The sequence below is a fragment of the Pelecanus crispus genome, chromosome 9 (assembly GCF_030463565.1).
Source record: "Pelecanus crispus isolate bPelCri1 chromosome 9, bPelCri1.pri, whole genome shotgun sequence".
NCBI lineage: Eukaryota > Metazoa > Chordata > Aves > Pelecaniformes > Pelecanidae > Pelecanus > Pelecanus crispus.
Window position 1 is genome coordinate 4,510,954 of NC_134651.1, and position 27,753 is coordinate 4,538,706.

The following is a 27,753-nucleotide window of genomic DNA, read 5'->3' on the forward strand; positions in this document are numbered from 1 at the left end:
TATGCAGATATGTATGTGTGTAGATATAGGCATATATTTTGTTTACATGCGTACATATCATGGATAAATAGATGCGTAAATATATATTTCTGTATACATAGTGTGTGTGCATATATATAATGAAGTCTGTATATATGTATGCATATATGTGTGTATATATGTATATAATATGTATATAAAATGCTCATATATCTATACGCATATATGTATAAATATGTATGTGTGTGTATATATATATGTATAAATATATACTCTCTCTCCCAGGCAGATTTCCACTGTACGTAGGACATGAAGAACCCTGCTGAAAATGGCTGAGGTTAAACTTCCACTTCGTTAAGGAATTAAAAATGGAAGACGTCCCGTCAGGAGGCGAGCTTCCCTTTCGGTCGCGCACCCAAGCAATGACGCAGGTGCACAGTGGATACCGACGCAGTGCAAGGAGCTTCGTACCCGGCACCCTGCCTCTGGCCATGCTCAGCACCAGTTTCAGAGCAGGATGTGTGCGGGGCGGTGTTTTGGATGCCCCCTCCTCATTTCCAGCACTCTTGGGTCTTTGACGCTATGTAACTGCCTGCCGGGGCTCACCCCCAACAATACGCTATTCATAACGCAACTCGTGTTTTAACACTAGGAAAAAGTTAGCCAAAAATTTTCAGATACCAAACAAATTTATGACTTTTTGCAAGTACTGTTTTTCTGGACTTTTTTTTTTTTTTTTTTTTTAAGAATGCCCAGGGCAGCAGCCAATAAAGTTCAGAAAAAGGATATTGAAAGCAGAACTTTATAGCTTTCAGGCAAGATATTCAGTGAGAATTTTCTGGTGCAACGGGCAGCGGGATTGCATCAAACCTCTGGGTGTTGTTAAGTTATTTTATGAGTAATTTTTTTAAGTGCTATAAAGTCAAACTACGCAGAGAACGATAGTTAAAAAACCCTATCCTCACCACAAGTAGTACTTTCCTTGCCGCTCACTTAATTCTGTTGAAAACTGCCCCACTACTCAGCACGGCTCATGGACTTTAATGGGACTTCATGCAGCGGGAGATGTTTCACAACACGTGTACGTACCTGACCCAAAGACGAGTGTTGCACGAAGAGCTACAATCCACCTGAAAAAAATGCCACCCGGTTGAGCATCCAGCTCCTTCGGTCTCCAGCTAAGGACCGCGATGCCGCGCAGATATTCCAGAAGTGAGCTGTGGGCCGGGCTCTGCCGGGCTGCGTGCGTTTGTGCAAACTGCGGAGGGGATGCTCAGTTCCCGGGCCCTTTGGAAGAGGCGCCGCAGGGAGCACCTCCCTAAGGTGGCCGACGCGCGTTTGAAGCTGTGATTTCTCAGGCTGTGTGAGTTCCTCATGAATTATTGTCTTGGGGACTCAGTAAAAGCTTTCCCCTGTGGCTGAAACGCAGGTAGTTCAGCTGACGCGCTGAGCCTCTCAAAGCTGACAAAACAGGACGATGAGGTTCCCCAAGTAAAACTAATAATAATAAAAACGATGAAAACAAGCTATTGGAAGCCTTTGGCTGTAGCTAGCGTTTCGCAGGTCAGGCGGGTGGGTGCAACGTGGTAGGACGTAACGTGGCAGGGAACGGGGCAGAGGCTCGGTAACCTGCAGCGATGGGACGTGCCCTTGCGTCTGCTCGCTTACGCAGCTGGGCATCGCTAGCTCGGGAGAAACAGTGCAGTTTGTTCCTTCAGCCAAAAATACTTGTCAAAATGGTAACTTTAGTCCTAAATGATCATTTTCTTTGGATTGCCGGTTTCATGATTGCTTTACGGGGAAGTTTCAATAAATTTAGCCCTATAATTACACTGAGCCACGTATGAGATGTTGGCTGCTTAGCTGTTTTACCACAAAATGTTAAGGCAGAGAGGAATCCTTTAAATGAATCTTAAGCACGGTCGCTAGAGATAACTACTACCTCTGACAGCAGTTTATTCCCGTCAAATTTAATTGTAAACATGCTTTACCAATCTGTTTAGATTATATGCTGCACTCCTGGGATACAAAGAGTCTTTAACATGAATTACTATTATACTAAACATACAACAGCATTTCCTTCAGTGAAATAAACACTCAGCGACCAACATTCATTAGTTAACCTTGAAACTTCAGGTTTAATTTTACAACTTCAGATCAAAACACCGGGGAACACAAATGTCTGGCTAAAGTCATAAAAAAAAACCCCAAACTTTCAAATGACTTTTGGAAGTACCTTAGTATTTTATAGATCAACAACTTGAAACATCATTTCTTGCTGAATCAGTAATCTGAAAACATTTACTTTTACTTTGTCTGACCTTAAATACTTCTCCATGACTTACATAGGCATAATTGAAATTAAGATGAAAGATAAATATAGGCAGAATTATGGCCCCAAATCCATGCAGGTTACACCAACCCTATCTTTTTTTACAAAATTTGGCACACATGAAGTCAGCCAGAAATTCTATTCTGAGAAAACATGAAGGTTTACTTTCAATTCTCAGTTATGAAAGATGAAGCTACACTGAAGTGCCATACTGTTTAAAATACAGATTGTCCGTCACATGGAGACCTTGCCTTCAACAACACTGAAACGTGACTGCTTTATACACAAAATACCTTAATTATGAAGTGACTGTACTAGCATGTTTTTATAGTAAAAAGTATTCTAAGATGACAAAGAAGCACTCTGAAAATTGAAAAATTGAAAGATAGTTTTAAAACAATGAGAAAATTCAGCGGTATGGCCAATGTTGTTTTGCAGGTTTTTTAGCTCCGTTGCACAGTGTAGTCTTTGCCTAATTCCAGCTGAAGCTTGGTGATTGTCAGGAGCTGTGAAAAAAACAGATAAAATGAACAATTAGTAACTCTGCCCTGAAGATCCACTGCTTTCTCGGTGTTCAGTAGAGCATTTATTCATTTTCCTTTGCTTTTGTGTTCATATCACTATAAACATAGTTTAACCAGCATAGTTTTGGATTTCTGATCATGAGACTCTGATCCCTTCATTCAGAGACCCTTTTAGAACTGAGGTTCCTTTTAGTTAAAAAAGAAAGAAAGGAAATTTAAAAAGGCAGCAAAACTTGGAACACATTGTAATTCAACCGTGCATATGAACTCCCTTTTTTTTCTTTTCCCATCCAAAAGTCAACAGCAGAATGAAATACTTCCAGTGTCTTTTAAGTTCTTAACTCATCTTTTTGGTTATGTACAAAACTTATACAATCCTGGCTTTCCATGAAAGAGAGGAAGAACTAAGACTGAACAGAACACTGAATTCCAAAGCAAGGGTAGTAAGACCCCAGTAACAGAAGAGGTTAGGCAGTCTCCCGCTACCAGAAAACCGGCAAGACTGAATGCCTCAGCAGTTCTGTTCATATTTGAAAGATGCTCCATAGGAGTGCTGTCTTGAATGGCGATACAGTTACACACATTTATTTCAGCTGCCTCTAGGAGTGCTTGACTTTATTGTCCAGGGAGGCAGGATGGGGGAAATGTCCTGGACAGGTACAACCCATGCAGATGGAAACCCCGGTGCTCCGAAGTTGGTGGAAGGCATGCCAATAACTTTAGAATTGGGATTTGACCTGTACATGTAGGAACCCTGTACTGCAATGCCTACAGCTGAAATACGACATGACAGAATAAGAAATGGTGGTAGGCAAACAGGGCTGGGAAATGAAAATGTTGTCAGACAAGACTGACAATGACAGGGTCACATAGAGCCTATGAACATACTTCTAGTTACTTTTTCTTCCTTTAAATCTGACAGGTTGCAAGTAAACTATTAGAAAGAGTGGAAACCAAGCAGAAAGCAAAATCCACCACTTGTCCACCTTCAGAAGCTGTTTGGGTTCCTCAGCAGTCATTTCTACACTTAAAAGCTCTACCACACTCACTGCACAATATTTACTATATATTAAACAGTGTATTGTATGATCATTACCTGATGGTAGCTTCTGTGTCTTGCTGAAATATACTTTCCAGCTGAGAGCTGGATTTCCAAAAGTTTAAGTACACATATTTAGTTGTGAACGTGGCATTACCCTGCAAATGGCATCTCACATTCTTGATGTCATCATAGTCCACGGTGTGAGCCGATGCAATTGTCCTGCCCTTCTCCGTTATTGTCACCTGCTTAACGCTGGTGGGCACCCCCAGGACTTGAATTTCAGTAAACGTTGAGTTGTTTGGCTCAGTGTAACCATGGTGCAAAGCTGTGATATCTAAAACTTTTTGAAAGGAAATGGAAAAAAAAAAGAAATACTGGAGATTGCCATTAGACTGCTACAGGTCCACTTGAGCTTTTCACTTGTTTTCCTCTCTTCCTATTTTTTTTTTTTTTTATAGTACCTGTATGTTGTTATGTATTTTCCAAAAGCTGAAAGCTTCAGGTTTTTTTCACATTGCTCATCTGGCTAGATCCTGGGCTCTGCTGTGTCTTTAATTGCCACTTGGCTGATAGATGTGAGGAGCGAAGCAACCCGATGCTCTTAACCCCTGACACGGGCAGCAAGCACTGCGTGGACATGTCCCCTGCTCTCACAAGGACAGCAGTGATGCCTTGTCTCCTGGCTTCTATGAGGCCTGATCCAGGCTCTGCTTTCCCTGCTTTATGCCCTCCCAGAACAGCTCCTCCACCCCCATCATCTCCCTTAGCACTCACAGGTCCCCTCTCATTTCCAGTTGCTGTGATTTTAAGTAGATTGTGGGCACACGGTTTCGTTAGGGCGTACCCAGGTCCAGTAGGTCTCCAGAGAGCGAATGCTACGTTAAGCAACTCGGAGATGGCGCCTGCTAATCCACAGCCCGAGTGTGATCCCATGCAAATGTGCTATGACATAAATCTCCACATTCAGTGCTTAGAGGGTATTACTTTTAGTGTGAGCATTTTTCACTGGTGGTTGATTCAAGACCTCTTTAATTAGGTTTTTCCTTACCAACTTCTTGTGAGAGCAGGAAAAGGTGCATGTATTTTAAAATCTCCTCGCAATGGCAAATACTGAATATTAGCACAACAAACCTCTTTTCCTTAACAATTAACATTCAATTCACTGACCAAGACAGAAGTAAATGAGAAGAAAGAACAGTGTGGATAAAAGTAGAAGACATTCTGGCACCCTGGAAAACTAATGAAATAACAAAGTGTATTTTCTATTACAATAGAAAAAGTGTTTCTTTTAAACCAAAGGTCCATATAATTGCAGTCTAATTTAATTCCAGATATTCGGCTTGTTATGATGAAAATTGAAACCCGACATCCTAGAAATGCCAGTACTTAAAATAGACAACCTGTTCATTGACTTCATTACACAGGAATGCGTGACAGATTTTCTGTGTTCAAGAATGAAGAGGAAAAGCAATCCTGAACTGAGGCAGTGACTCCGCAGCAGCCGCTGTGCAAAGCTGTGGCTGGGACTAAGCTGCTTTCTCTGCTCTTCCATCAGGCTGCTTCCTGCAGGCTTTGCAAAGCGGCACGGCCACGGCAGCAAAACCCACCATGTCCTGCGGGATGCTGAGATGTTTCTATAGAAAACGTTGACCGTAGCCAATGCACAGATCCTAGGACGGGGACTCAAGTTTATGACTCATAAGCAGAAATACCTCTCTGGTTTGTCATGGATGGGAGGGCATGAGTAGGACTCATGAATGGGGCAGGTCCTGTTTCCCCCTCTTTATCATTCCAGAAAGTGATTTCTTTTGTGGTTGCCAATGACTGTGTATCCTGCTGCTTCCTCCCAGAACTAAGATTGCACACAACACATACATTCTGTGGTGAATACGGGCAAATGCACTACCCACACAGATGCCCTCCTTCTGGCCCTGCGAACTTTTCCTTCTTTTTTCTTGGAGCAGCGACATAGCTTGAACAACAAGGTAGAGAACAGCAAGGAGGACCCTGAACTTGCAAAATGGATTTTAGGTGCCTATCCTTGAGAAGAAACCCAAATTCTTTGTTGGGCGGAGGGATTTCTTTGTAGCTGTAAGCCAGGGTCAAAGCCTTTTGTCCTTAAAGTTTCCTGTGTGCAACCTGCAGCATCCTTTTCACCAGCAAGGGCTGGTTTGGCTGGCACAGCTGTTCTGACCCATCTACACGCTCTGGATGTTGTGCATTGCTATGTGCTTTCGCTTTATAAAAATCATTTATGAAATAAACTTGTGCTTTCAGAATTATATCAGAAATTAAAATGCCATAAATGTACACCCTATTTAACAATACACTGAAATTGGTAACCTCAGAATCATTTTTAAATTTGTTCTTAACACAGTTTAATCACATTACTTGCAGTCTATTCGATCAAGAGCACAAATTAATGTTAGGCAGGGATATCTAGGCATTATGAAGTCCCAAATTAAAATACTTATACTTAAAAATACAATAATAATCACCTAAAGTGATTATTCAGAAACTGTGAGATAACATTACATACCCCATTAGCAGTAAATGATGTAAGCGGATGTACACCGTCTTCATATGCATCTGTTAAAGAATAAAATAAAATGTATTCACTATTCACTTTAGTTAATGCATTATCAAAATTGCAGTTCAACAATTGTGTACATATACTATACACAAATATACGGTATGTCTATCTGTACATAAAGTTCTTTGCTTCCAGAAGACATACGCTTTTAGACATAAAATACTTTCTTATAGGACTGCGTGCTATTTAAATGAGGGCAAAATAAGAACATCTTAGAGGTAAGATACAAAGGAAGGCAAACAAATAGCATTAGGAAGATCAAGGGTATTAAGACCAGCAAGAGAAAATGTTTCTCACTGTAGAAGGCATGGGAGTCGTTTCCCACATCCACCTCTCTTCACTGTCCAATTACACACACCCATGATAGATGCTGATGCTTCTTTGAAATCGCTGCTGTATATTTTATCAATCCTATTATTCAGCACTAAATGCACTCAAAGCAGTGCTGATAATCACAGGCATTGCAGGTTCTCGCCTTTCTGCACTAACAAAACCAGATCACAGGCATCCTGGTAAGCTGCACCTTGTAATCCCTGCTAATTTCATTTATCATCAGAATTCCATAAACACAGCCATCGTTTCTGGATTCCGGTCCTAACAGGCAGTGGTGGATGCAAAGCACCTCCAAATACACTAGCAGCATCCTGCAAACGTCCCTACACATCATTATGCAAAATAACACCATTTTCTGCATTGATTGTAGTAATCTCGCGTGATAGCTTATTGTTATTACAAGGGTAATACACGCTGGATAGAAAGGATAAATGACACTCAAGTACCTGAGGATGATTTAAATGTATTAATGTTGAGGAAATTAGTTAAAGCTTCCCACACGATCTATGGTTATGGTTCCCTCAGGTTTGAGGACAAATCTTTGTTATCTTTGTTGCCTTAGGTCCAGGGCACAATTTCATTTATACAGCATATTAATTCTATAAATCATAGCATTATGCGGTTTAAATTATTTTACAATAATGCTAACGTGAAGGTTTAATTTCAGGTTTGTCTCTGAAGGCATGTTCAGGTATGTCCTCCAGAAACGGGATTGCTTTGGCCAGGGTCCATCATTTCCATCTGCTCCAATCGCTCCTCCTCGAACACTCCACGCTATGCTGAGGACTTCTAAGGCAGAAGCAACCACCAGTGCTGCTTTTCCAAAGCAACGGCTAAGCGATGCAGTTGCTTACAGCCTGGAGTTCCCACTCTGACAACTGTGTTATTGTTAAAAACTGCAGGCAGAAAAGCTCATAAGTCAGCTACCGAGCATGATTTGGTTTTCAAGGACTGCTGTAATTTGTTTCATCTCTCCCCAGTTCATACCCTTGGGTTTTGTTTTGTCTATTTTCATTTGGGCTTTGAATATCTCCAAGGGTGGAGGCTCCACAGCCGATCTCTGGGCAACCTGTGGCAGTGTTCGACCATCCAGCAGCAAAAAAGCATTTTTACGAGGGCAAGAAGCATCGCACATACCAATGCGAACCATCATCCCAGTAAAGCTGTCCTTCTGCAAACAGGGTGTCATTCAAAGCGACAGTGAGACCCATTGCATTTTTTCGGCTATGGAAACCAGAATAATGTTTCCGCAATTTCCTCAGCTAATCACATTTCGTATTTTTCACGTTAGAATTTTTTTTAGAAATATTTTATGCCACTCAATTGATCTCCCATAGCCATCTTCCTAAGCCCATACTATTAAATTTAAAGGAGACTATTAGGACAAAACCAAAAAGAAAAACTAGCCATAAAGTTCCAGTGCTATCATACATGTAGCTTCCCTGAGGACTGGTAGTTGTGCAAAACTAAATTTTAAATATTCAGTTAATCTTACCTGTAAAAACATATATTAGCAGGTCTTTGCCAAGCAAGGATGTACTTACCTTGGATATGCAGATTGATATGTTCCAAAGGAGCTGGTAAAAGTTTGAATTGTCCCCAAAAGCCAACATCTTCATCCTATTTACAATAAAATAAGAAAGTATTCTACTTAATTGCCCTCGTTTAACAGGTTTTTTTAAGAATAAAATGAGCATGTTTTGCTAGACATATCCATTAGGACTTGTTACTGCAAATCCTCTTGTTACTGCAGGACTAACTACCTAATGGTTTTAAGAGTGCTGTTCAAGTGAGACTTGAAAATGAATGCTCATATTCTCAATCTCATGCTTTTTTGTTGAAAGAAAAATCGCTGTAACTGAGAGAAAACTTTATTGTCAGGAGGGTCATAACTACAGAAGTTTCAGGGGAAGTTCCTGATAAGGAGAGCAAAGGAGTTGCACTTACTCAGGGAGCATGGGGCGAATCACAATGCTGCCATGGGCATGGGCGTCAAACGTTAATGTGTAGAAATAGGGAAACAGGGTGTATCTTCTATTCAGCACAGTCCTGGAAATCTCCTCAAATGTTGAGTTCCAGGAAATAGGATCTTGCCTCTGAAAGGCAAGAGACTGCTGTTATTCCAGCTGGATTGGTTCATTCAGAAAATCTAAAAAAAAGAAATATCAACATAGCAAGACAAAGCCAAGGAATTTTCTCCTCCGAACTAGAACGCTTTCATTTATTTATTCTTCGATTAAGGAGTAAATGACACTAAAAACAGGGGGTATCACTGTCAGCCCTAAGAGGGGAACTAGAAAGAGGGAAGGTGAGAAAAATCTTGGGGGGAGTACTGAAAAAAAGTGTTTAGGGCAAAGTGTCCCAAAGGCGTGACACATCCCGGCGTACATAATCTATTATCCCTCTCTTCTGCAGGGCAGCACTCAGGACTTGCAAGAAGAGACCGAAGCACTAATGACTGATGCCAAGGAGCGCTCCCAATCTTTATGAAATGTATTGAACAATACCTTGGCAAATTGGGTAAGACTGGAAGCAACACGATAACCCTGAATCTGCATTTTTAAAGGCTTTAAAAGTCCTATCGAAAGGTGTGCCGCCGCAAGATAAAGCACACACTTTTTGAAAGGAGACTTTAATCCATTAGATTTATGCCATATAAATAGCTCTACTCTGCTAGACCTGAAGCTTTAACTGCAACAGAAGTGCTGGTTCCATTTTTTTTTATTTTTCCAGTTATCTTGTTTTACAGCTTTCTACAATATAGTCCTTAGCCAGCACAGACCTACATTTAGGCAATTATTTTCCTTTACTCTTAAAAGAAATATAATATCTGATGGTGGCAAATGTGCAAAGCAAAGTAATTGCCGACTCTTACTCCACAATCTTATTGCACTGTCCCATTTTCCCATTTGTTGTATAATTATGGACAATTAGGGCTGAGAGCACCAAGGTCAGTTTTGCTCCTTTAAGTGCGGTTGCCGTAAAAGCGCTCTATTTTAGTCTTGCTGGCATAGTGTGTTTAAATAAAAACAGCATACAGGGGAAAATAGGTAGGAGTTTGATTCAGTCAAAGCAAACTTAGAATAAGCTTCCTTCAAGTGGTCCAAATCCCAGAGCAGCCCCTCTGTGGGCAGAAAACCTCCCAGGTGAGGAGCAGGCTTACAAGAGAGCTAGCATATAAAGACTATTTTTATTTGATAAAGAGCCAAAAGTGTCTTTTTCTTGTCCATTTTGCTTGGAATGTCCTTTTCTTTGAGCCAGGCCAGCTTGTGAGATATTCTGGCTGTTCTCTAGACATGTGTTGCAGAAGCCCAGCCATTAACAACTATTAAAAAATTGCAACTCACCCTTGTTCCTCTCTGATTGTGATGCCTCCAGTATGGATAAAATGCACTCAGCTGCATCCAGCGAAGACACAGCTCATACTCTGAGTTTCTGAAGAAGCCACAGATATCAGCTCCTGTCTGAAAGTTTAAAAATAATCAGATTGAAATACTATAAATTCATGTACAGCATCAAGATATTTAAATGTAAGGTAATAACTCATTAGCTTACATAAGCTATTCCAAAGAGACTGAACTCCATCATGCCTGAAAGGAAAACTAATTCAATGTTACTAGCTGGGTTTTTTCCCCTCTTTGGTATGCTATTAGTTATATAGATAATGCATAATGTAATGCTGAATGAGAAGGGAAAAAACAAAACACAAACCCCATGAGTTCTCTAACGTGTCATGTTTTCCTGCCACAGAAAGAGATGGGAGCTTGTTGGTCAGGAGCAAAGAAAGAAATGAGTGGCAGGACACAGGGCAGGAATGTTGCTGGTCCCAAGGGAATAAAAATGCTCCCAGCACCTGGTGCAGGAGCAAAGAAGTAGAAAAGGAATTGACCACGAATTCTGGTTGCTGAACTAAAGGGCTTATTTCAGCTAAAACCACATGAATACTAAAAGCAAGTAGATGAAGGAAAAGAAATAACTGCACACAGTAAGTTGAATCCAGATCCTTTTCCTGCTACATACCAATAACGGATCTAGCTAGCTGATCCCAAGCTGCAGTGTTATCACCGAGCCAGTGTCCTGCCCATCTTCCACTACTGGGATATATGGAACGGGTGATAACAATCCCATGCTCTTTGGTGGCACTCTGCAAACCACTGACATTGAAAATAGACAAAAAAAACCCAAATGACATGAGAAATACGACATAAGAATTTATTACATCAATCCCCTTTGAAAATATACATAAGGGCTTATATTTTCGTAGTGAAAGGCAGCATTGTTGTATGCATGACTACGCATACATCCAATCCAGATGTGCTTTTTACGGCAATTCACTATGATTGACACATACACAGAACCACAGTGTTAGCCAGCCTGTAGCTGGAAAGAGAACTGGCAAAACAGGGAGGTACTGAAATACAGATTTTCAGCTCAGGTTAATTACTGTGTAGGAAAATACGAATGTAGCCCAACTTGCACATTTTCTAAGGGCTCCACGACGTGTTCCAGGGCACATCATTCCTTCCTTAAAGTACCTGAAAACTTGCAGCAACAGTTGAAAATAATTTAACAAAACTCATACCAAAAAGGGGGAAAATAGAGATGCCAGGAATATTGGACCTGTCAGTATAACTCTAGTTGCCAAAAAGGTATCGGAACAAAAAAATAAGTCATGGATTTGTGGTCACTTCAGAAACACCAAGATGGCATGATAACATTATGAAATGATGTTTCATTTCATGGATTTGTCTAGAAGCAAACATATTAAACCAGCTGTTTTCTGCTCGGGGCAGGTAACAGGACTTACAGCTAAGGAGTGACTACCAATGTGTGTGACTACCTCGGCATTAGCTGACCTCTTGGTCTGATCACATTTGGCTTCCTCATAAGCAGAAGAAATTTTGACCAGAGGCCAGTAACCTTTTGAGGATGGTGGGACTTATTTCTTCTTCCCAAATTAGAGGCAAAAACCTACGGGGCGGGGAACGTACAGGCACTTGGGTTTGGGGGATAGAAGGAAACAGCTAGAAGCAGGCAAGGCCTGTCATGGACTTTTCAAGATGCTCTGGCACTAAAACCCGGTGGCCTTGCTCAGGATCATTGCTGTTGGGAGAAGAAACTGTGGCTTGCCAACGAATGAGAAGAGTTCCTCAGGCCCTAGATGTGTGGGTGTGAACAAGCTGGATGAGAATCGATTCACCAATTAACCCCATTACCTCAAATAATTGAAAAAAAAAAAATTTTCTTAAATAAAGCCTTGGCCATTGCCACAAAGTACCTGCAAAGGCAACCAAGTAACTTTTACAAAAAAAGTTTTAAAAAATCAGCTGAGTTGAGGGGAATTATTGCTTTCTATGTGCTCCACCAAGGATACGAGCAGCTTTCTCTGCAGCGTATCGTGTTGCTCTGTGCTATGTGACTGGCATGGATGCATTACTGCTTCACTTTCTCAGAACAATTCCTTTGCAGCCGTGCACACGTACTGTGAATCATTACAGCAAAACACTAAACCACAATACTAGTTAGAAAGCTACACTGATTAAATTGCACTGCTCTCCAATGCTAGCTCCATAATAATTGACTAAACAGCTGCTTCAATAAGGCACTATTTATTTATTTTTCCACAGGATTTGCAGCTTTAGTGGCACTGTAATTACAGCAAAAATACGCAAGTCACTTAAATTACCGAAGTAATTAAACTAGACTAATGTGCTGTAATTATTTCTTCCAAGACAAACAGTAAGTTTTCTAGTATCTTTTATTTCTTTGTAACATACTGTCAAATATTTTCAGCCTCTGCCTGGTTTACCCCACTTCAGCAACGCTTTGGAAATTGCTGCTGAAATTTCAAATGTAAAGAAAGTGTGTGTGGTGCGTAGAACTGCTCAAGGATGGGCACGGCCCAAGTGTTTTGCTGACTCGAGGTGCCAGCTCTCCGCTCCAGGACTAAGTCACAGTTGTGTCCGTGAAAAGCAATTACTCATGCCACAAAGCCTGACTTTACCTCCAAATGGTTACTGTATTCACCAGGAAGGGTCTGGCTTTCAAGTCTACGCAAAAGTCTCATTATAAAAGAACAGCATTAAGCCAATATCCAGAAGCTTCCTCTAACAGATGGAGAACCAAAATTACAGCAAGTTACATAAAATATTGCTGTTCACTTTGAAGTTATAGGCTTTTGTGAGTTTTGCATGCAAGCAATCTTCTTGTTTGGATGGTTTAGTATTAGAATAAGTTATTATTACAACATGTCGTCAGCTGCACAATTACTCCTTTAGTTAATACCAAAGAAGAAATTGGGAGCTGATATAGATATACTCTTTTTTTTTTCTTTTAAACTCACATTTTTCTATAAATTTCAAGTGCCACAGTATCTGTATAAGCTGTGTAATTTATCATAGTCATTTCTGCTGCGGTACCTCTCAAAACAAGAAAATAATTCACTACATTCCAGTACATCCTTAATACACAGAAATGATGGCAATATTCCTCCCAGTGTTAAATTATTGTCTACTTACAATGCCCAAACCGCATGTGACGTGGCTGACAGCAGGGGCAGCAGACATTCCTTCCTGTCCCGTCAGCAATTTTGCTCCTGCCTTGACTGGCAGCGCTGCAGTGGCACGCTGCCAAATACAACATCCACTCCCACAAAAATTCAGGCAGCCTTGGTATTTTCTTTCTTTATGCTAACATCCAAGTTACCAAGGGCTTTAAGGTCATTAAGGCCTATAAAGAAACACTGTTTCCTTGCTCATTCATTGAATTGGAAATGAAAGAGCGCAGATAAATTATCATTAGATCAGACGTTATCTCAAGCAGGCTGGGGTACTGTTCAGTAAGGAACAGATAACGACGTTTCCCTTGGAACTGAGAAAATAAATCTTAAAAGTAAAGCCTTATGCACACAGTTTGCAATTTAAAAGTCACTATTTCCCCTTTTCACTACTACTAGATTTGTTTTAAATAGAGGACATAATCGAGCTCTTCTTAAATTAACACTGTTAAAAAACTATATTCATTTTCCCTCACTAGCTGTATAGCATAAGGCAAAACCAATATCAACATTAGGAGTAAACCAGGCTACCCCAGCAAAACCTACAAACAAAAAGCATTTTATATTTTAATTACAGTAATTATTGAGACTATCATTGAGTAATTACTGTGCCCAACAGCTGATCAAAAAGTTCAGACCTGTTCTCCATTCTGCCTTGTGAATGAATACCCGAGCGGTGTCTTTGATTGACTGCTCTTGCTCACAGTGCAGCGCATCGCCCCGGGACGGCCTTGGGGGCTGCCTCATAATAGAAATCTCTGCTGAAAAGGCAGCAGCTTGTGGTTGAATGTCTTGGGACAAGGAAACGCTCAATGGCGAGTAATTACGCCCAAATTAAACTATATGAGAAATAGCACCGTGGCCGTCTTATTTCATAATGCAGGTCAGCAGTTAAGCTTGCACAACATAACATTTATACGGATGAAGTCCTCAGAACTGGTATACCAAGAATTGCTCCCCAGCTAAGGGAGCAATAAGTTTCTTTACTATCAGACTTGGGTAAACTGTCTTTACAACGTACCTTGAAAAGTGTGTCTGCTCAGGGTCAGTGATTTTAAAGCTGCTAAACCCAACATAAAGACTTTGCCTGCTTGTCCTGAGACAGTCAGTGATGCAGCCGCAGCTGTAGACATGCTTGAGCTCTTTGGGTTTTTTTTCTTCTAGCTAGCCTCAGTTGCACAAGGTATTTATCACAGTGAAATCGTGGAAGCACAGCTTCAGCTCAGGCCTGCACAGACCCACCTCGCCTTCTCCTGCACATGCTTTCCAGCAGCGCAGGTTCATACCACCCTGCTTGCACCACGGGCGAGATCCCTGTGCTGAGCAGTAACGTGACTGAAATAAGAGCAATGCAGGAGCTACAGCTCTGCTGCTCAAACTTCTGAACACCAAGCTCCACTTCCAGCCAAACTGAAGAGCTGGAGATGCTAGGATGAAAAGAAAGATCTCTCAGGCACGTCAAATAAACTGATGAAAGTTTTGGCCATAAGAATATAGACACAGAATATTCATTTGCTACAAATTGTGGAGACAACAAGAAAGTATGCAAACTTCACTTACTCTAGCGTAGGTTTTGTTTGTGACCATCCGTAAAGACTATGGACGTTGTAGTGTCTAACAGGGGTACAGCCTGGAAGATATTGTTGACCTTTCATGCATGGAGTTTTGACAGTTAATCCATCTGACTGGTATCCCAAATCTAATGAAATGGGAACAAATATTTTTGCTTTTAATAGTGAATATTTAATAATGATTTAAGTTACTTTTTCTTAATTTTCATCATTTTCTTTGGTGTTCACTTTCTTCTAGGCATGTATTCTGTCATTTATTTATTTATAATTTTAAAAATAGCATTTCCAATTTTCTGAAATGGAATATTTCTAATATTCCTATGTAGGCATCTGGGTCTGTAAGTGTGTTAATAGCTCAGTTCCAGATGCTGTTACTGAAGAGGCTCAATGAGTAAACAGAATATATCCAACTTTAGAAGATACTGCAAATTATAGAATCATAAAATTTTTTAGGTTGGAAAAGACCTTTAAGATCATCCAGTCCAACCAGTAACCTAACATTACCAAGTCCACCACTAAACCAATTAAGGGGAGAGTAGCAATTTCATGTTTCCTGCCTTGGTGGCTGGATTATTTTTTAATGAAAGTAAAAACTAGGAATCATTAAGGTTGGAAGGGATCTCTAAGATCATCAGTCCAACCATCAACCCAACACCCCCATGCCCACTAAACCATGTCCCAGAGCCACGTCTGCCCATTTTTTGAACACTTCCAGGGATGGTAACTCCACCACCTCTCTGGGCAGCCTGTTCCAATGCTTGCCTACCTGTTCCATGAAGAAATTTTTCCGAATATCCAACCTAAACCTCTCCTGGTGCCGCTTGAGCCCATTTCCTCTCCAGATTCACATCATCCATATAAACAGAAAAATGGTGGGGCAGGGGGTATGGTCTGTGTCTGAGTATTAACTTCCTGACAATTCCTGAGATGTTATTCATAATAACTGAAGACAACTGTAAGCAACAGGAGTATACTAATAAACCATTAATAAATAATAACTAATTAGTACTACTTTACACCAGTACTTATGTAAAGCCAAGCTAAGAAAGCAAAGTATTTCAAGTATTTGACTGTATAGATAAATGCTAATGAGAGGACACACAAGCATATTTTCTAAATTTTTAATTAATTGCAGTATTCATCTGAGAAAACTGCAAAACAGAGAACTACATTCTCTACCATGCCTAAAGCAAAGCACCTAGATATAAAATAGGTATTAAAATCCGTATGCAGGCAAGTAGCTGAAAATAACTTTATTTTTAAAAAGTGCCATGCAGTTACTGCTCCCATTGAAAAAGATGGGGTTGTAGGGTGCCCATAATCTCAGAAAAAAAGGGCCACTTTCAGTTAGGAGTTGTGGTTTTAAATACCTAATTTTAGGCATTTATGCCACATATACCATATAAGAATTTACATAGAATCATAGAATCATAGGATCGTTTAGGTTGGAAAAGACCTTTAAGATCATCCAGCCCAACCATTAACCTAACATTACCATGTCCACACTAAACCAATCAAGGGTAGACTAGACTAAACCATGTCCCCAAGTGCCACGTCTGCCCGTTTTTTGAACATTTCCAGGGATGGGGACTCCACCACCTCTCTGGGCAGCCTGTTCCAATGCTTGACCACCCTTTCCGTAAAGATATTTTTCCTAATACCCAACCTAAACCTCCACTGGCGCAGCTTAAGCCCATTTCATAGTAACCAGAATGACCTAAAACTGTTTTAAGGAGTGATCATACTTACGAGGTATATATGGTGGCATATTTAGGAGGTCATTTCTACAGCCATCAACAGCACCATTCAGAAAAGCCGCTGGTTCATTCATGTCCTAAATACATAGAGCAAAACCTGATTGTATCTGCTTCAAACCTACAAAACACCCTAAATTCTAAATTACAAACAAGCAGCATTGTAGAAGTCCTCAGGAGCCCTTGCAGCTGCAGTCTCCGTCTGCTGTTCCATGTTTCCTTGACGTGTTTGCAGGGGGCATGGTGCAGGGACGGGGAGCCGCAAAGAGTTTCAAGGGAAGAACAGTGAGTCTGGGCTCTGTTTCCACTGTGCAAACAGCGTCACAGTGGAGAAAGAAAGTCACGATATACAGAGGCAGTGCAAGTGTGCAACCCAGAGCCAAACAGTGCCTTTGGCTGGGGGCTCAGGTTCTGCCTGGTGCTCTGCTTGCTTTCCCTCCAGCCCATTTTTTTATTTTACTTAATGGCAATTTAACGCCACATACCCTCCGTGCTCCAACAGCACTACATATACCGTGAAATGTGGCCCTCTCTGCTAGTGTCTGGCAGAGGAAAAAAATCCAGAAGTCGAATGCATTTCTACACTGACATTCAACAGGCCATCAAACTTGACGCTTCTCAAGGGGTTGGTGGGATTGTTGTAGAACTCCGGGATTTCTCTCTTCCACTGCCCCACTGTGGAATTGCGGAAGAAGTCATGGGAAAGCAGCACATCTTCAGTAGATCTGTAAAAATAGTAGGAAAACAGACCAGATACAGCATTGAAAGGACCCCACCATTAAAATATTGGAATTTGTTTAAAAAATTTTTTAAAAAAATTACTTGTTCACTTTTTTGGCTCTGTCAGGAAGGCTAGCCAGTTTCTGCACCTTATTCCTCCCACGAGATTTATCAACTAGTTTGCTGCTGTTTTCCTTAATCAATGTGCTGCTTTGTCTATATTTGAGTCCATAACCAAATCATATCAATATTTAGCTGTATTTGGGTTAGCTCAGGCAGTGACTCATTGACTTGTACATTGGAAAGAAATGGCCAGACGTAATAGGGCAAAGGATATTTTAAAATAATCAAACCACGCTGAATATAGACTGAGCATCAGCAACAGACAGATACAGCAATTCTTCCCTGATACCTATGTGAATGACAATGCAAACTGAAGACAATTCAGTCTGTAGTATTTATTCAATGTGACATTTACAGCCAGGCATGAATTAGCAGACTTTCCCCCTATGGCTAGCACTAAAGTCTAGGCTGACATGTTGCTCACTTGGATACAACATGCCTCTACTGTCATCAACTTTTTAAGAACAGTACCTTGGAATATATAATGTCATTGGTATTGGGCCATTTTATGAAGACATCATCCTGCACACCTCTTGAGAAAGTGGGATAATTGGTTTCATTTCCAGAGATGGTTGGATCTTACAATTAAAATCACTTTTACCCTTATGTTCAAAAAACAAGTTTAGAAATTTTGTTGAATATATTCTGCATTCTGCAACAATATACTGAAATTTAAAAGCAGTATTCAAAACTGACCAGGATAATGATAAATCTCATTCCTCCTTCTTTTATTCTGTTAATCAGAGCTGGTAATCCAGCAAAACGTATGCCAATGGTGAAGTCCAGTTGCGTTCCAATATGGTCGATATCTACACACTGGACACCCTGCAGTTCACAAAAACAATTAATGTAAAATGATTTTTTTTTCTTTTTTTTCCAAATAAATACTTATTGAAAATCTGTCAAAATAAGTAAACTACTGAACTTTTGAACTGTAAAATTGGAAGCGGCTGTAACCTTAAGCTAAAGCTATTAAATGGATATTACACAACCTATCAGCAAGTCCAATACAAAATAAACCTTTCACTGCTGCATCTAGTCTGAGGGTAGAAATTAATACATGATAGAGAAAAAAGTGCTGGATTGGTACATATGTGTATGTACACAGAAACTGCACATATGTTACCATATCTATAAGGAAACAATGCAGACAGTTCTGTATTGAAATAGTGATGTTAATTACATTTAAAATGAAGAGTCACATTCAATTTACAGTATAATTTTCTTAGACCTAGGTGCTGTTCCAACTTTCTTTACAACAACTTGTGCCAAATCATAGCTGACTTAACACAGAGCAATATACCATTGCAATGATGCTGCTTCATTTTCTTTCCTGCTTGTTTTTCTTGTTGATCTCTGCTCCTTCATGGCCAGCATGGCAAGAGTCCATGACTGACTAAGGCGTCTGGGTGCTTCTTTGGTATGAATGATAAGGAAAATAAAGCAGCCTGACACCCGCATTTAACATGGCCCCGAGTGTGCAGCAATGTTCAGCTGTTATTTCTAAGCCATTTGTTGCCTTCCGACATCTGACTCAGGGCCTGAGCTCCACACATTAGTCTTGCTGGTCACAAAGAAAGAATAGGTTCAGAGAAGACCATTGCCGTTGACACACCATCCAAATTGCAAGCCATGGTAAATACAGTCAAAGTCAATAAGTGTGTCCAGTACCAGTGGACATCCACTGGGCTTTAAAGTCCTGCCAAACACCTCTGCACTTTAGGCTCATTGGTCCAAAATCTACATTTGCTTCTACTTACAGTAGGAGCCTGATCCCTTGTGAACATTCCCCAGGTGTGCCAGCTCATGTGATGTTGAAACATGGCATGCTCAGTTTCTCAAATCCATATACATACTGGGATGCTAAGTGGGTAGAAATCTGAATGAACATGTTGCTGAACACGAAGGTGGGCAGCTGCGAATCCCAGCTAAAACAGAAATAGGAAAACAAGAATATAGTGTCTTCAGACACTTTTTTTAGACTACTATTTTTCTCTGAAAATCTCACTCTTCAGTAAGGTGGGATAAAACTGTTATGGTTATCGAGAAAACTTAAAAGCACATGAGATGGGGATGTCTAAGAATTTTTTAGAGACACAAAGTCCTCTGTGTCTCTCAGAGAGAGATATATTACACACAGGCATCATGGGCGGCAATTCGCATCATATTTTGACAATTTAGTGAGAAAATGTGTTTCAAGAGAGTATGATCACATTTTCCTCCCAGACTGATCCTTGGTGCCACATGGACTATAGTAAATAAGGTGCTTTTTATGGTTCACTGGACTTTTTGTGCAGATTATACTGAAACGGTATTCATAGGTCTCATTTGTTGTAAATCAGCATCTTTACAGTCAGAAACCAAACTGCAACCTGATGGTACTCTGCCAAAGAATTACATCGTTCCAGGAGGCTGAATTGCAATTTGAATGATTACTCTGGCTGGCAAAAAGGAACTCAGCTTGCTATTAAGTTTTGAGCACTTTAAAAAATAACATAAGAATTTTTTTTTTAATAAAAAACCACAACACATGCAACTGCTAAAATCATTGCTCTCTGTTTTCTAGCTCTGACTTAAGCTTAATCAAGGAAAGAAATGAAGCTTCTGTCAGACTTACTGGCTGTCACGTTACAAAAATCCATCTGTGAGTTAGCTGACACTACTTTCCTCTATTTTTTTTTTTCCTAACCATTCCCCAAAACTGAACCAAATGATCAATCCTTAATGATCAGTGCTGTGGTCACCTAAGGAAGATTTTAGGAAGTGTGGAAAATCATTGTGCCTTCCAGAGACTAGGGAACCAGACAAGAAATGGCCTTTGGAGTTGTCTATGTTGCACACTTCAACATGTTGTAGAGGACTTTTAGCAAGTGTCAGACTATGAAGTGATGGGAAAAAATCTTAGATAATTATGAGAAAAAATAGGATATTGCTCAGGGCACCTTCTCCGTCCTCCCCACGGTCAGTGCCCTCATACAACGCAATGGCGAAGCCACCTCTGCTGGAGCAGTGTCTGGCATTTGGCAGACAGCCATTTTGTAGGAAGGATACAAAAACCATTCTTGAGGTAGTTAAAAAGTAGTACACAAGACAATGGTTTGGTTTAAAAAGAGGTAACAAAACCAAGTGAAATAAAAAATGATTATGGCTTACGCGACTGTTGCTGTGCTTTTGTGCCGAACCTGTATAACAAATGTTTTTTTCTGAACTGATACTTCACAGCCTTTCCTTGTCCATGCTTGTTGGAGAGCTTGGGAGATTTAGTGGTACCGGAACCTCATATCGTGTGTTTTGATAATCATAAATCTATGACGTAAAAATCAATTCATTTCGATGAATGAGTTGTTTGAAATCTTACCTATAGTGACAGAATTAGTTAAAACGAATATGGAAAATTGTTGAAAACACTTGCTGAGATGAGTATTTTCTTTCAAGACATATTCTTTAACCAATTATTTCACAGTATTTGGTTTGGGGGAAAAAAGAAAAAAAACCCTTAAGGATTTATTTTGGATCAGGAAAGACTTGTCTAATCATTTATATATATGAATTTAAACTATATAACTATATTTAGAATGTAGGTATAATATAATATATATTATATATTATAAAAATAATATAGTATAATATATAAGTATGGTAAATACCTTTCTGATTAATCTTTTAGCCAATTTTAAGAGACTTTTTTTAAAGTTTTCTGCATTCGGAAAGCTGACAGAAGTTAGTTTTTGATGCTTGACCATTTTGAGGCATCACACTTATTTCAGTATTATTAAATGAATAGTAATAAATTATAGTCTAAACAATAATGTGTTAAAAATTTTAGACTAGAAGTAGAAAGATTAATGCAAAAATAAACTGTACAGTCATGATAACCCTTATAGATAAATTTACCTGTATACTAATAAAATGTCTTTAGTTCCAGAGCTTCTGGTTGACATTACACATATACATTGACATTACATCTCCGATTCATATAATTTCATTGTAAAACTGAGTACAGAGTTACAGGACAAAAAAAGATGTGAGCTAAGAGCAATAACAACTACTTGGTTAGAAAGAGCAACATATTTAGGCAAGGGTGCCTCTGTCTGTGTAATATATAATTGACTATAAAAAGCCCTTATAATTTCTGTAAATAAGACTATTTTTAACAATGGGACATTATATAGTCATAGAAATTCTGAAATGACATTACCTTAAATCACAGCATGTGGTTGAGATTATATTTCACCTCCAAGTGTAGTGTACTAATTGGTGTAGTGAATTCTCATTAGCTGTGGTCTTGGCACTGTTTAAGGTGAGGTTGGCTGCCAAACCTGACGAGGTGTATTCTACTTTGTCTACAGAGTAAGCCTTTTCGGAGCTGTAATAGCAGGGTGGAATATCTCAGTTTGATGTTACCTGCTGCAAACAGAAATAAATTACAGATTAATGAGCTACATTGGCCTGCTGTATTTTTTGTTAGTTATTAGCATGGAATCCAAAACTCCCATGTTTATCAGATAACTGTCAAATAAAGAATTTTGCGAAAAACTTAATGCAACAGGTGAACAATAAAGTAGTAATAGAGAACCCATTATCTCCACACTAAATCAGATAAAATCAAACAACCCAGTGAAGGTTGTACAAATAGTTCAGTCAGGAAACTGAATTCTCGCACAATGAAGGTGGATTTAATTTCCCTGTATCTGTCATCTTCAGCTCAATCCCACAACATGGCTTAGTCTTGGCCTGTTGAAATTCTTAAAGCTTCTTCCCTTCTAATCTCATTGCTCTCCGGTCCCTGGCTCACACAAGGAGATGTGCCCAAAACTCATTAGATATTCAGGCAACATCAGATGAGACCTTTCCATTAGCTTTATTCACAAGAATTATCCTTAAAATATCCACTCCATAGGAGAATTACATCCTATTTATCTAAGATCTCCTGACAGCAAGATCAGTTTCCTGCTGCAGTTGACCATAAACACTCAAGCTAGGTATTCTGAGGTTAGATGAGCTGATGTAGGTTACTGCATTAGCCTTCCACCTCTGGATACTTACCGTCAATCCTGCCTACTTGTTCAAACAAAACTCTGCCTGCTCCACACATCTTAATTGCTAATGAATATTTATTCATCTGTCACCACCAAAGTCAAAGCACCTTTCAACTTGAGCAAGTGTTCAAAACATACCCAGTCCATAACAAGACCAGAATTCTGCTGCTGCTGGTTCAAGAGCAGCTAGCAGAGAATTTTGGTCTCCATGCCTAGGATACATGTCCAAGCTGTAAAATACAGATTTAGACGAGCACGGAGTAATTTAGTTGGAGGCACCTTCTAAAGTTCAACCCTGCCAGGGCACGTGGCTCCCCTATGCTTACAGCCAAGGCATACTAATAAATAAAACCATGAGGTAAAGAACTGCATGTTGGGCATTGTGATTTGGAAATACCTCCTCCACACAGATGTAAACAATTAAGTTCACATAGGAATCCAAATTTCTGATGACTCAAGGATTTCTTCTCAAACTGAGATCCAGAGGAATCAGTTGGACTTAAAATGTGCTTCAGTGACTGTGAAGGTGAGACAACAGGGAGAAAGCTTGCAGGCCACGGTGCCGGTGAAGCAGATGAGGTAGCTGAAGATGCAGATCTCAAGTCTATTCTCTTTTTCATAACTCTAATATTATTTCTTTCCTTCTTTCAAAAAATACCACATTTTTCCTCAATTTCTGATATACTTTGGAAGAGCTTACACGGTTGCCAGGTACCTTAGTTTTAGCAAGGTAAATAAAATCTGTTAGCACAGGCCAGCTGATGTCTGTGCCCCCATTTGATTTAAATCTGAAAAATCTGCCAGACTATTTTTTCCATTGTAACTATAAAGAGAAAGTTATAATTCCAGAAGCGTTTCTGTCTCATTAGTTTAGAGAAATCATTTTTGCTTACTTCCCAGACAGAGCCAAGTTGTTCACATTTTTCTTGTGTTGTATTGGAAGTGGGATAATAATTAAACCTTTCATTGGCACTCAGTTGTTGAGTCCATTTTACTGTGTAAGATTTTTCCAGTTCAAGCTGAAGTCCTGTTATATGAGTAACCTATGAATATCAAACAATAAACAGTTATTAAATCCCACATCACATCCATCCTTCCTTCAGTCATTAGAGATGCCGGTCCTCAGGAACAATACATTTTGCTATGTGAGAACTCACAAAAAACCCTGTCCTGTAACATTTGATTTAGTCTCGCTTTTAGAAATAACAGATGACATGCAACTCAAATTCTTACAGATAAAATCTGAAAAATTAAGAATCTAAAAAAGAATTAGTCAATCCCACAGCTTCCTTGGAAGCCAACAGGAATAAATATAAGGGCACAAATCCTTCATGTTTTGCAATATGAATGCAAGAGGTAAGAAAAAGTTAAAATATTTTTATTTTGATTCAGTAACTGAGATAAAATAACAGGTAACTCAGGTGCTTGTAATAATTAAAGAGGGTGTACAATGCAAGTTCAAAGCAATGTCAGCACTATCCTTAGTGTGGGAAAGCACTTTCGTGAAAGCTTGCCACTACCAGCAGCATGTTCACTGGCTTTGCACATAAATGTACTCTGTTGCTGTTCTCCTGTATTCAGCCTGTGCAAAACTCCCTAGAAAGTGATAAAGGAGGTTTAAAGAGTATGCTAGATTTTGTTTTTTAAAAAAAAAAAAAAATCAATGCACAAATACTCGTCTAAACCATAAATATTTTGTATCCTCCGCCAGTATCAAACAAAATCATGAAGCTGTTCCTCCTCTTAGAAATGAAATTTTGCTACGTGAATAACTGCATAACTGAACTTTCTGTTGCACTGAGGTCTGAAAGCAAAACTTAGGTGCACTGTCTATGTGGCCGAGTTGAATGCAATTGTATTTTTGTTCTGTAATAAAATACATGATGTATTCTGTTGAAAAGACATTAGCACTGAGTATTGTCCTTAGCAATATATAAAATAAAGGTGATGCAATTTGAAGATGTTTAATTCCCATTTTCCTGTTACTGTTTTACCTTTTCTAGAGGATAATAAGTGATATTAAGTGGAGAATTTTCCACAACATTTTTCTGAGATACAGTAACTGCCATTATTTCCTGGAGCGCTCCCAATATCTTGATTTCTTCAGATTATAAGTTGTTTGCATCAGCATAATTGCTGTTTATAGCATTCATTTGTAGAACATTCTGAAAAATAATATACTGATCACTTTTGTACAAAAAAAATCTGCCAAAAATCCTCCTGATTTAACAATTTTTCCTAATTAGATCTTCATGGCATAGCACAAAGTAAGCCAATACCTTTTTCCTAACGTATTAATTATTACCCTGCATGTTCGCACAATAAGGCTTTTCTAACGTACATAAAAGATGCTTCATAGTTGTGTTTCAGCTTCCTTTTTTGCTTGTTTTGGAAATAAGAAAAGGCTGACAGGTCTGTGACAGGGCAGATAACCTCTACTCATCTGTGGTCTCTCTGGGATCTAACACGTGAAGGTTCATATTCACTTTTCCTGATATAAAAATACCAGTTCCTATTCAACTGCATTAGTTGTTATTAGATTAAGAGTCCAAAGAGTGGAACTGTACAATGGCTGTCACATACGCCAGTGTATAACTTTCTCATTACTCTCCATCTGAAACTTTATGTTAATTTTCAATTCAACATCATTACAGTCAACTGATGATTTGGCTAAAAGAGTTTCAAACTCCAACAAGGTTTCTTATCTGCAAATGATTATATGATTACATATGATTTAAAAAAAAAAAAAAAAAAAAAAAAGCATGGGCTTCCACGATCCTTGCTCCCAATCCAATGTTTCTATGCATTCTCTCTCAGTTCTTGCCCTGCTGTTTCACCATGGCAAGGGAAAGAATACCTTTGGCAGGTATTATTATTATACAAAAAATAGGTTATCATTTTACTTGGAATCCTTCTCATATGGTATCTCTGGTCAATATTGACTAGAAACAATATCTGGACTCCACCCTGGCACAAATTAACCCTGCCAAGGCAGTTTCCATTTTAAAAAAATTAAAAACTAAAATTCATTCATGAAGTAGATTCCATGGGTTCAGACAAGGCACAGGTCTTCCTCTCACGCTTTGGAAACATTTAGCTACATTTTTAGAGTGTACAAAATTTTTTTTTCAATTTTCTAATATTTCAAGAATCACAAATACTACATTCACCTCCTTTTTGACTCTGTTTTAACTGCCACTAATGTTTTACAGTTCTCTTGCTCAATAAATATTGCTGCTGAGTTTGTTTTGTGAAAGGAAACAGAAGTTCTTTAGATGCTTACATTAACCCAGAGAAGAAGAAGAGAAATAGCAGATTTTCATCCCAGTTCAATGACAGTATTTTGAACATGACTCGTCTTTGTCAAATATTTTGCTTCTCAGTAAATATTATAGGAGAATAAGGAGGGAGAAAAGAATGCCCTTTGAAGATACTATTGATAAAAACTGAAAATGAAAATAAGATCATTTAAAATAAAAATACTTACATTGGAAACTGTAAACTCATAGTAAATGTAGGCTTTACTCTCAACTGTACCTACAAGGTAAAGAAAGAAGTTACACTTGCTGTGGAGAAAGGAACAGCATTAAAAACAGGACTGTGCCACTGCTAGAGACCAATAAATTGCTAATTATTATCATTACTGCGTTCAGAGGCTGCACTAAGCAACTCAAATATTTACTAATGTTTCTCTGAGGAACTTAAAGCTCTCTTTCTTTTTGCCTTAGGCCAGTCTCCCGGGAGATCTAATCTTCCAAATTTTTCCAAAAATTCATTGAAATCAGCTTTTCTAAAATGTACTAATATTTTATTTTACTATTATTCCTTCTTAGCTTCTCTTAAATGTAGATGTATGGCTCAAAGTTAATCCTTTTAAATACCCCAAATAGGTGCTTTTCATGCAAAAATGACAATAATAATAATAATAATAATCTATGCCACAGAACTATAAGAGGGGAAATAACACACCACCGGGAAAAAGAAATATAAAAGTTGAGTCAATCTGGCACTTTTTTTTCCATGTGCGAAAAGAAAAATACTGTCATCGCAGGCAAATTGTAAACAGTTTCCCTGAAAAGACTGCAACTTGTAAGTTTTGGGCAGGAAATAACATCATAAGATGGTTTATTGTTGTGTTTCTCAACAGAAGTGAGTGCAATAATAGCTTCGTTATTTTAGGCCTTGACAAAGGAGTACGTATAGCTGTCATATCAGCAACCACCCAAGGCCTTCAATATTTATGGCAGCAATAATCAGCCAAATCACAGCTCTATTTCTTAAAAGCATCCTAAACTTCCACAAAATTTTAAAAAAGTAGAGGCTTGAAGGTTTTTCTGGGAGATCCGATTGGTACAGTTAAAATAACAAGAAGGAGTTATACAGGTTGAATGCATAATATAGAGGACAAGGTAGCTCTGCAATTAGGAAAGGGGGGATGCAGTTTTGAACCCCAAGAGCTGCTTGCTTTCACAGAAATTTAGTCAGAGCCCCGGGCCCTGCACTAGTGATTGTAACTAAGGATAAAGGGAGCTTTTAGCTGAAAACTGAACAAGAAAAAAAAAAAATTAATAATAGTTACAGTTTTCCACTTAAAAGTGGTTGAAAATTATTGACATACAAGCAAGTATTAATAGCACATTACAACATTGTCTTGTTCTTGCTCCATTAAATCAGCAGGAAGATTGAAACTTGTACATATTAATGCTTTCTTAATCAAACTTATTTCACTATTGATAACTGCTCACCTGTAGATTCTCCATCGTCCCAGAACAAGTCCCCAGGGCAATTATAAGTCCCATTGGATTCTTGTGGCTGTGGAAAAAGACCTTCTGTCTTACCTGTATAACAAATATCTAAACAGTCTTAACACATCCTTCATGTTAAGAACATGGCACTCAACAGGGCTGCAATACTTTGAGAACTGCCTTAGATAGTAGTCCTTGGTTGTCTTTCATTTTCACGTAAACAGATTAAAATACATGGCGAGTTTCCAAAATGCTATGCACATAAACCTGTAATTAATCACTGACCCTGTAATTTAAGGAGTTGTGGAAGTGAGGTGTGGCTCACAGTTATTCCCATATTTCAAGGTGAAAATGCTAAATGCAATGGGCTGCTACTGGTTTGAAAGTCCTCAGCCCCGTCTTGAAAAAAAAACAAACCATAAAAGGATCTGGTTTTGAAACA

General features: G+C 39.0%; 1 protein-coding gene across 1 annotated transcript in view; it reads right to left on the reverse strand.

The window, feature by feature from the left end:
* Positions 1–2,754: 2,754 nt before the first annotated feature.
* The window catches only part of SI (sucrase-isomaltase), a 57,333-nt gene continuing 32,334 nt past the window's right edge, over positions 2,755–27,753 (reverse strand). The window contains 26 exon segments of the mRNA XM_075716820.1: positions 2,755–2,817; positions 4,051–4,217; positions 6,413–6,466; positions 7,951–8,027; positions 8,299–8,423; positions 8,747–8,899; positions 10,151–10,267; positions 10,359–10,393; positions 10,824–10,957; positions 14,920–15,058; positions 16,680–16,764; positions 17,274–17,409; positions 17,661–17,722; positions 17,999–18,121; positions 18,224–18,352; positions 19,288–19,367; positions 19,370–19,455; positions 20,681–20,746; positions 20,748–20,833; positions 21,726–21,799; positions 21,802–21,934; positions 23,460–23,609; positions 24,561–24,731; positions 26,054–26,103; positions 27,312–27,347; positions 27,350–27,378. Of these exon segments, the coding sequence (XP_075572935.1) occupies positions 2,755–2,817; positions 4,051–4,217; positions 6,413–6,466; positions 7,951–8,027; positions 8,299–8,423; positions 8,747–8,899; positions 10,151–10,267; positions 10,359–10,393; positions 10,824–10,957; positions 14,920–15,058; positions 16,680–16,764; positions 17,274–17,409; positions 17,661–17,722; positions 17,999–18,121; positions 18,224–18,352; positions 19,288–19,367; positions 19,370–19,455; positions 20,681–20,746; positions 20,748–20,833; positions 21,726–21,799; positions 21,802–21,934; positions 23,460–23,609; positions 24,561–24,731; positions 26,054–26,103; positions 27,312–27,347; positions 27,350–27,378 (2,560 nt within the window).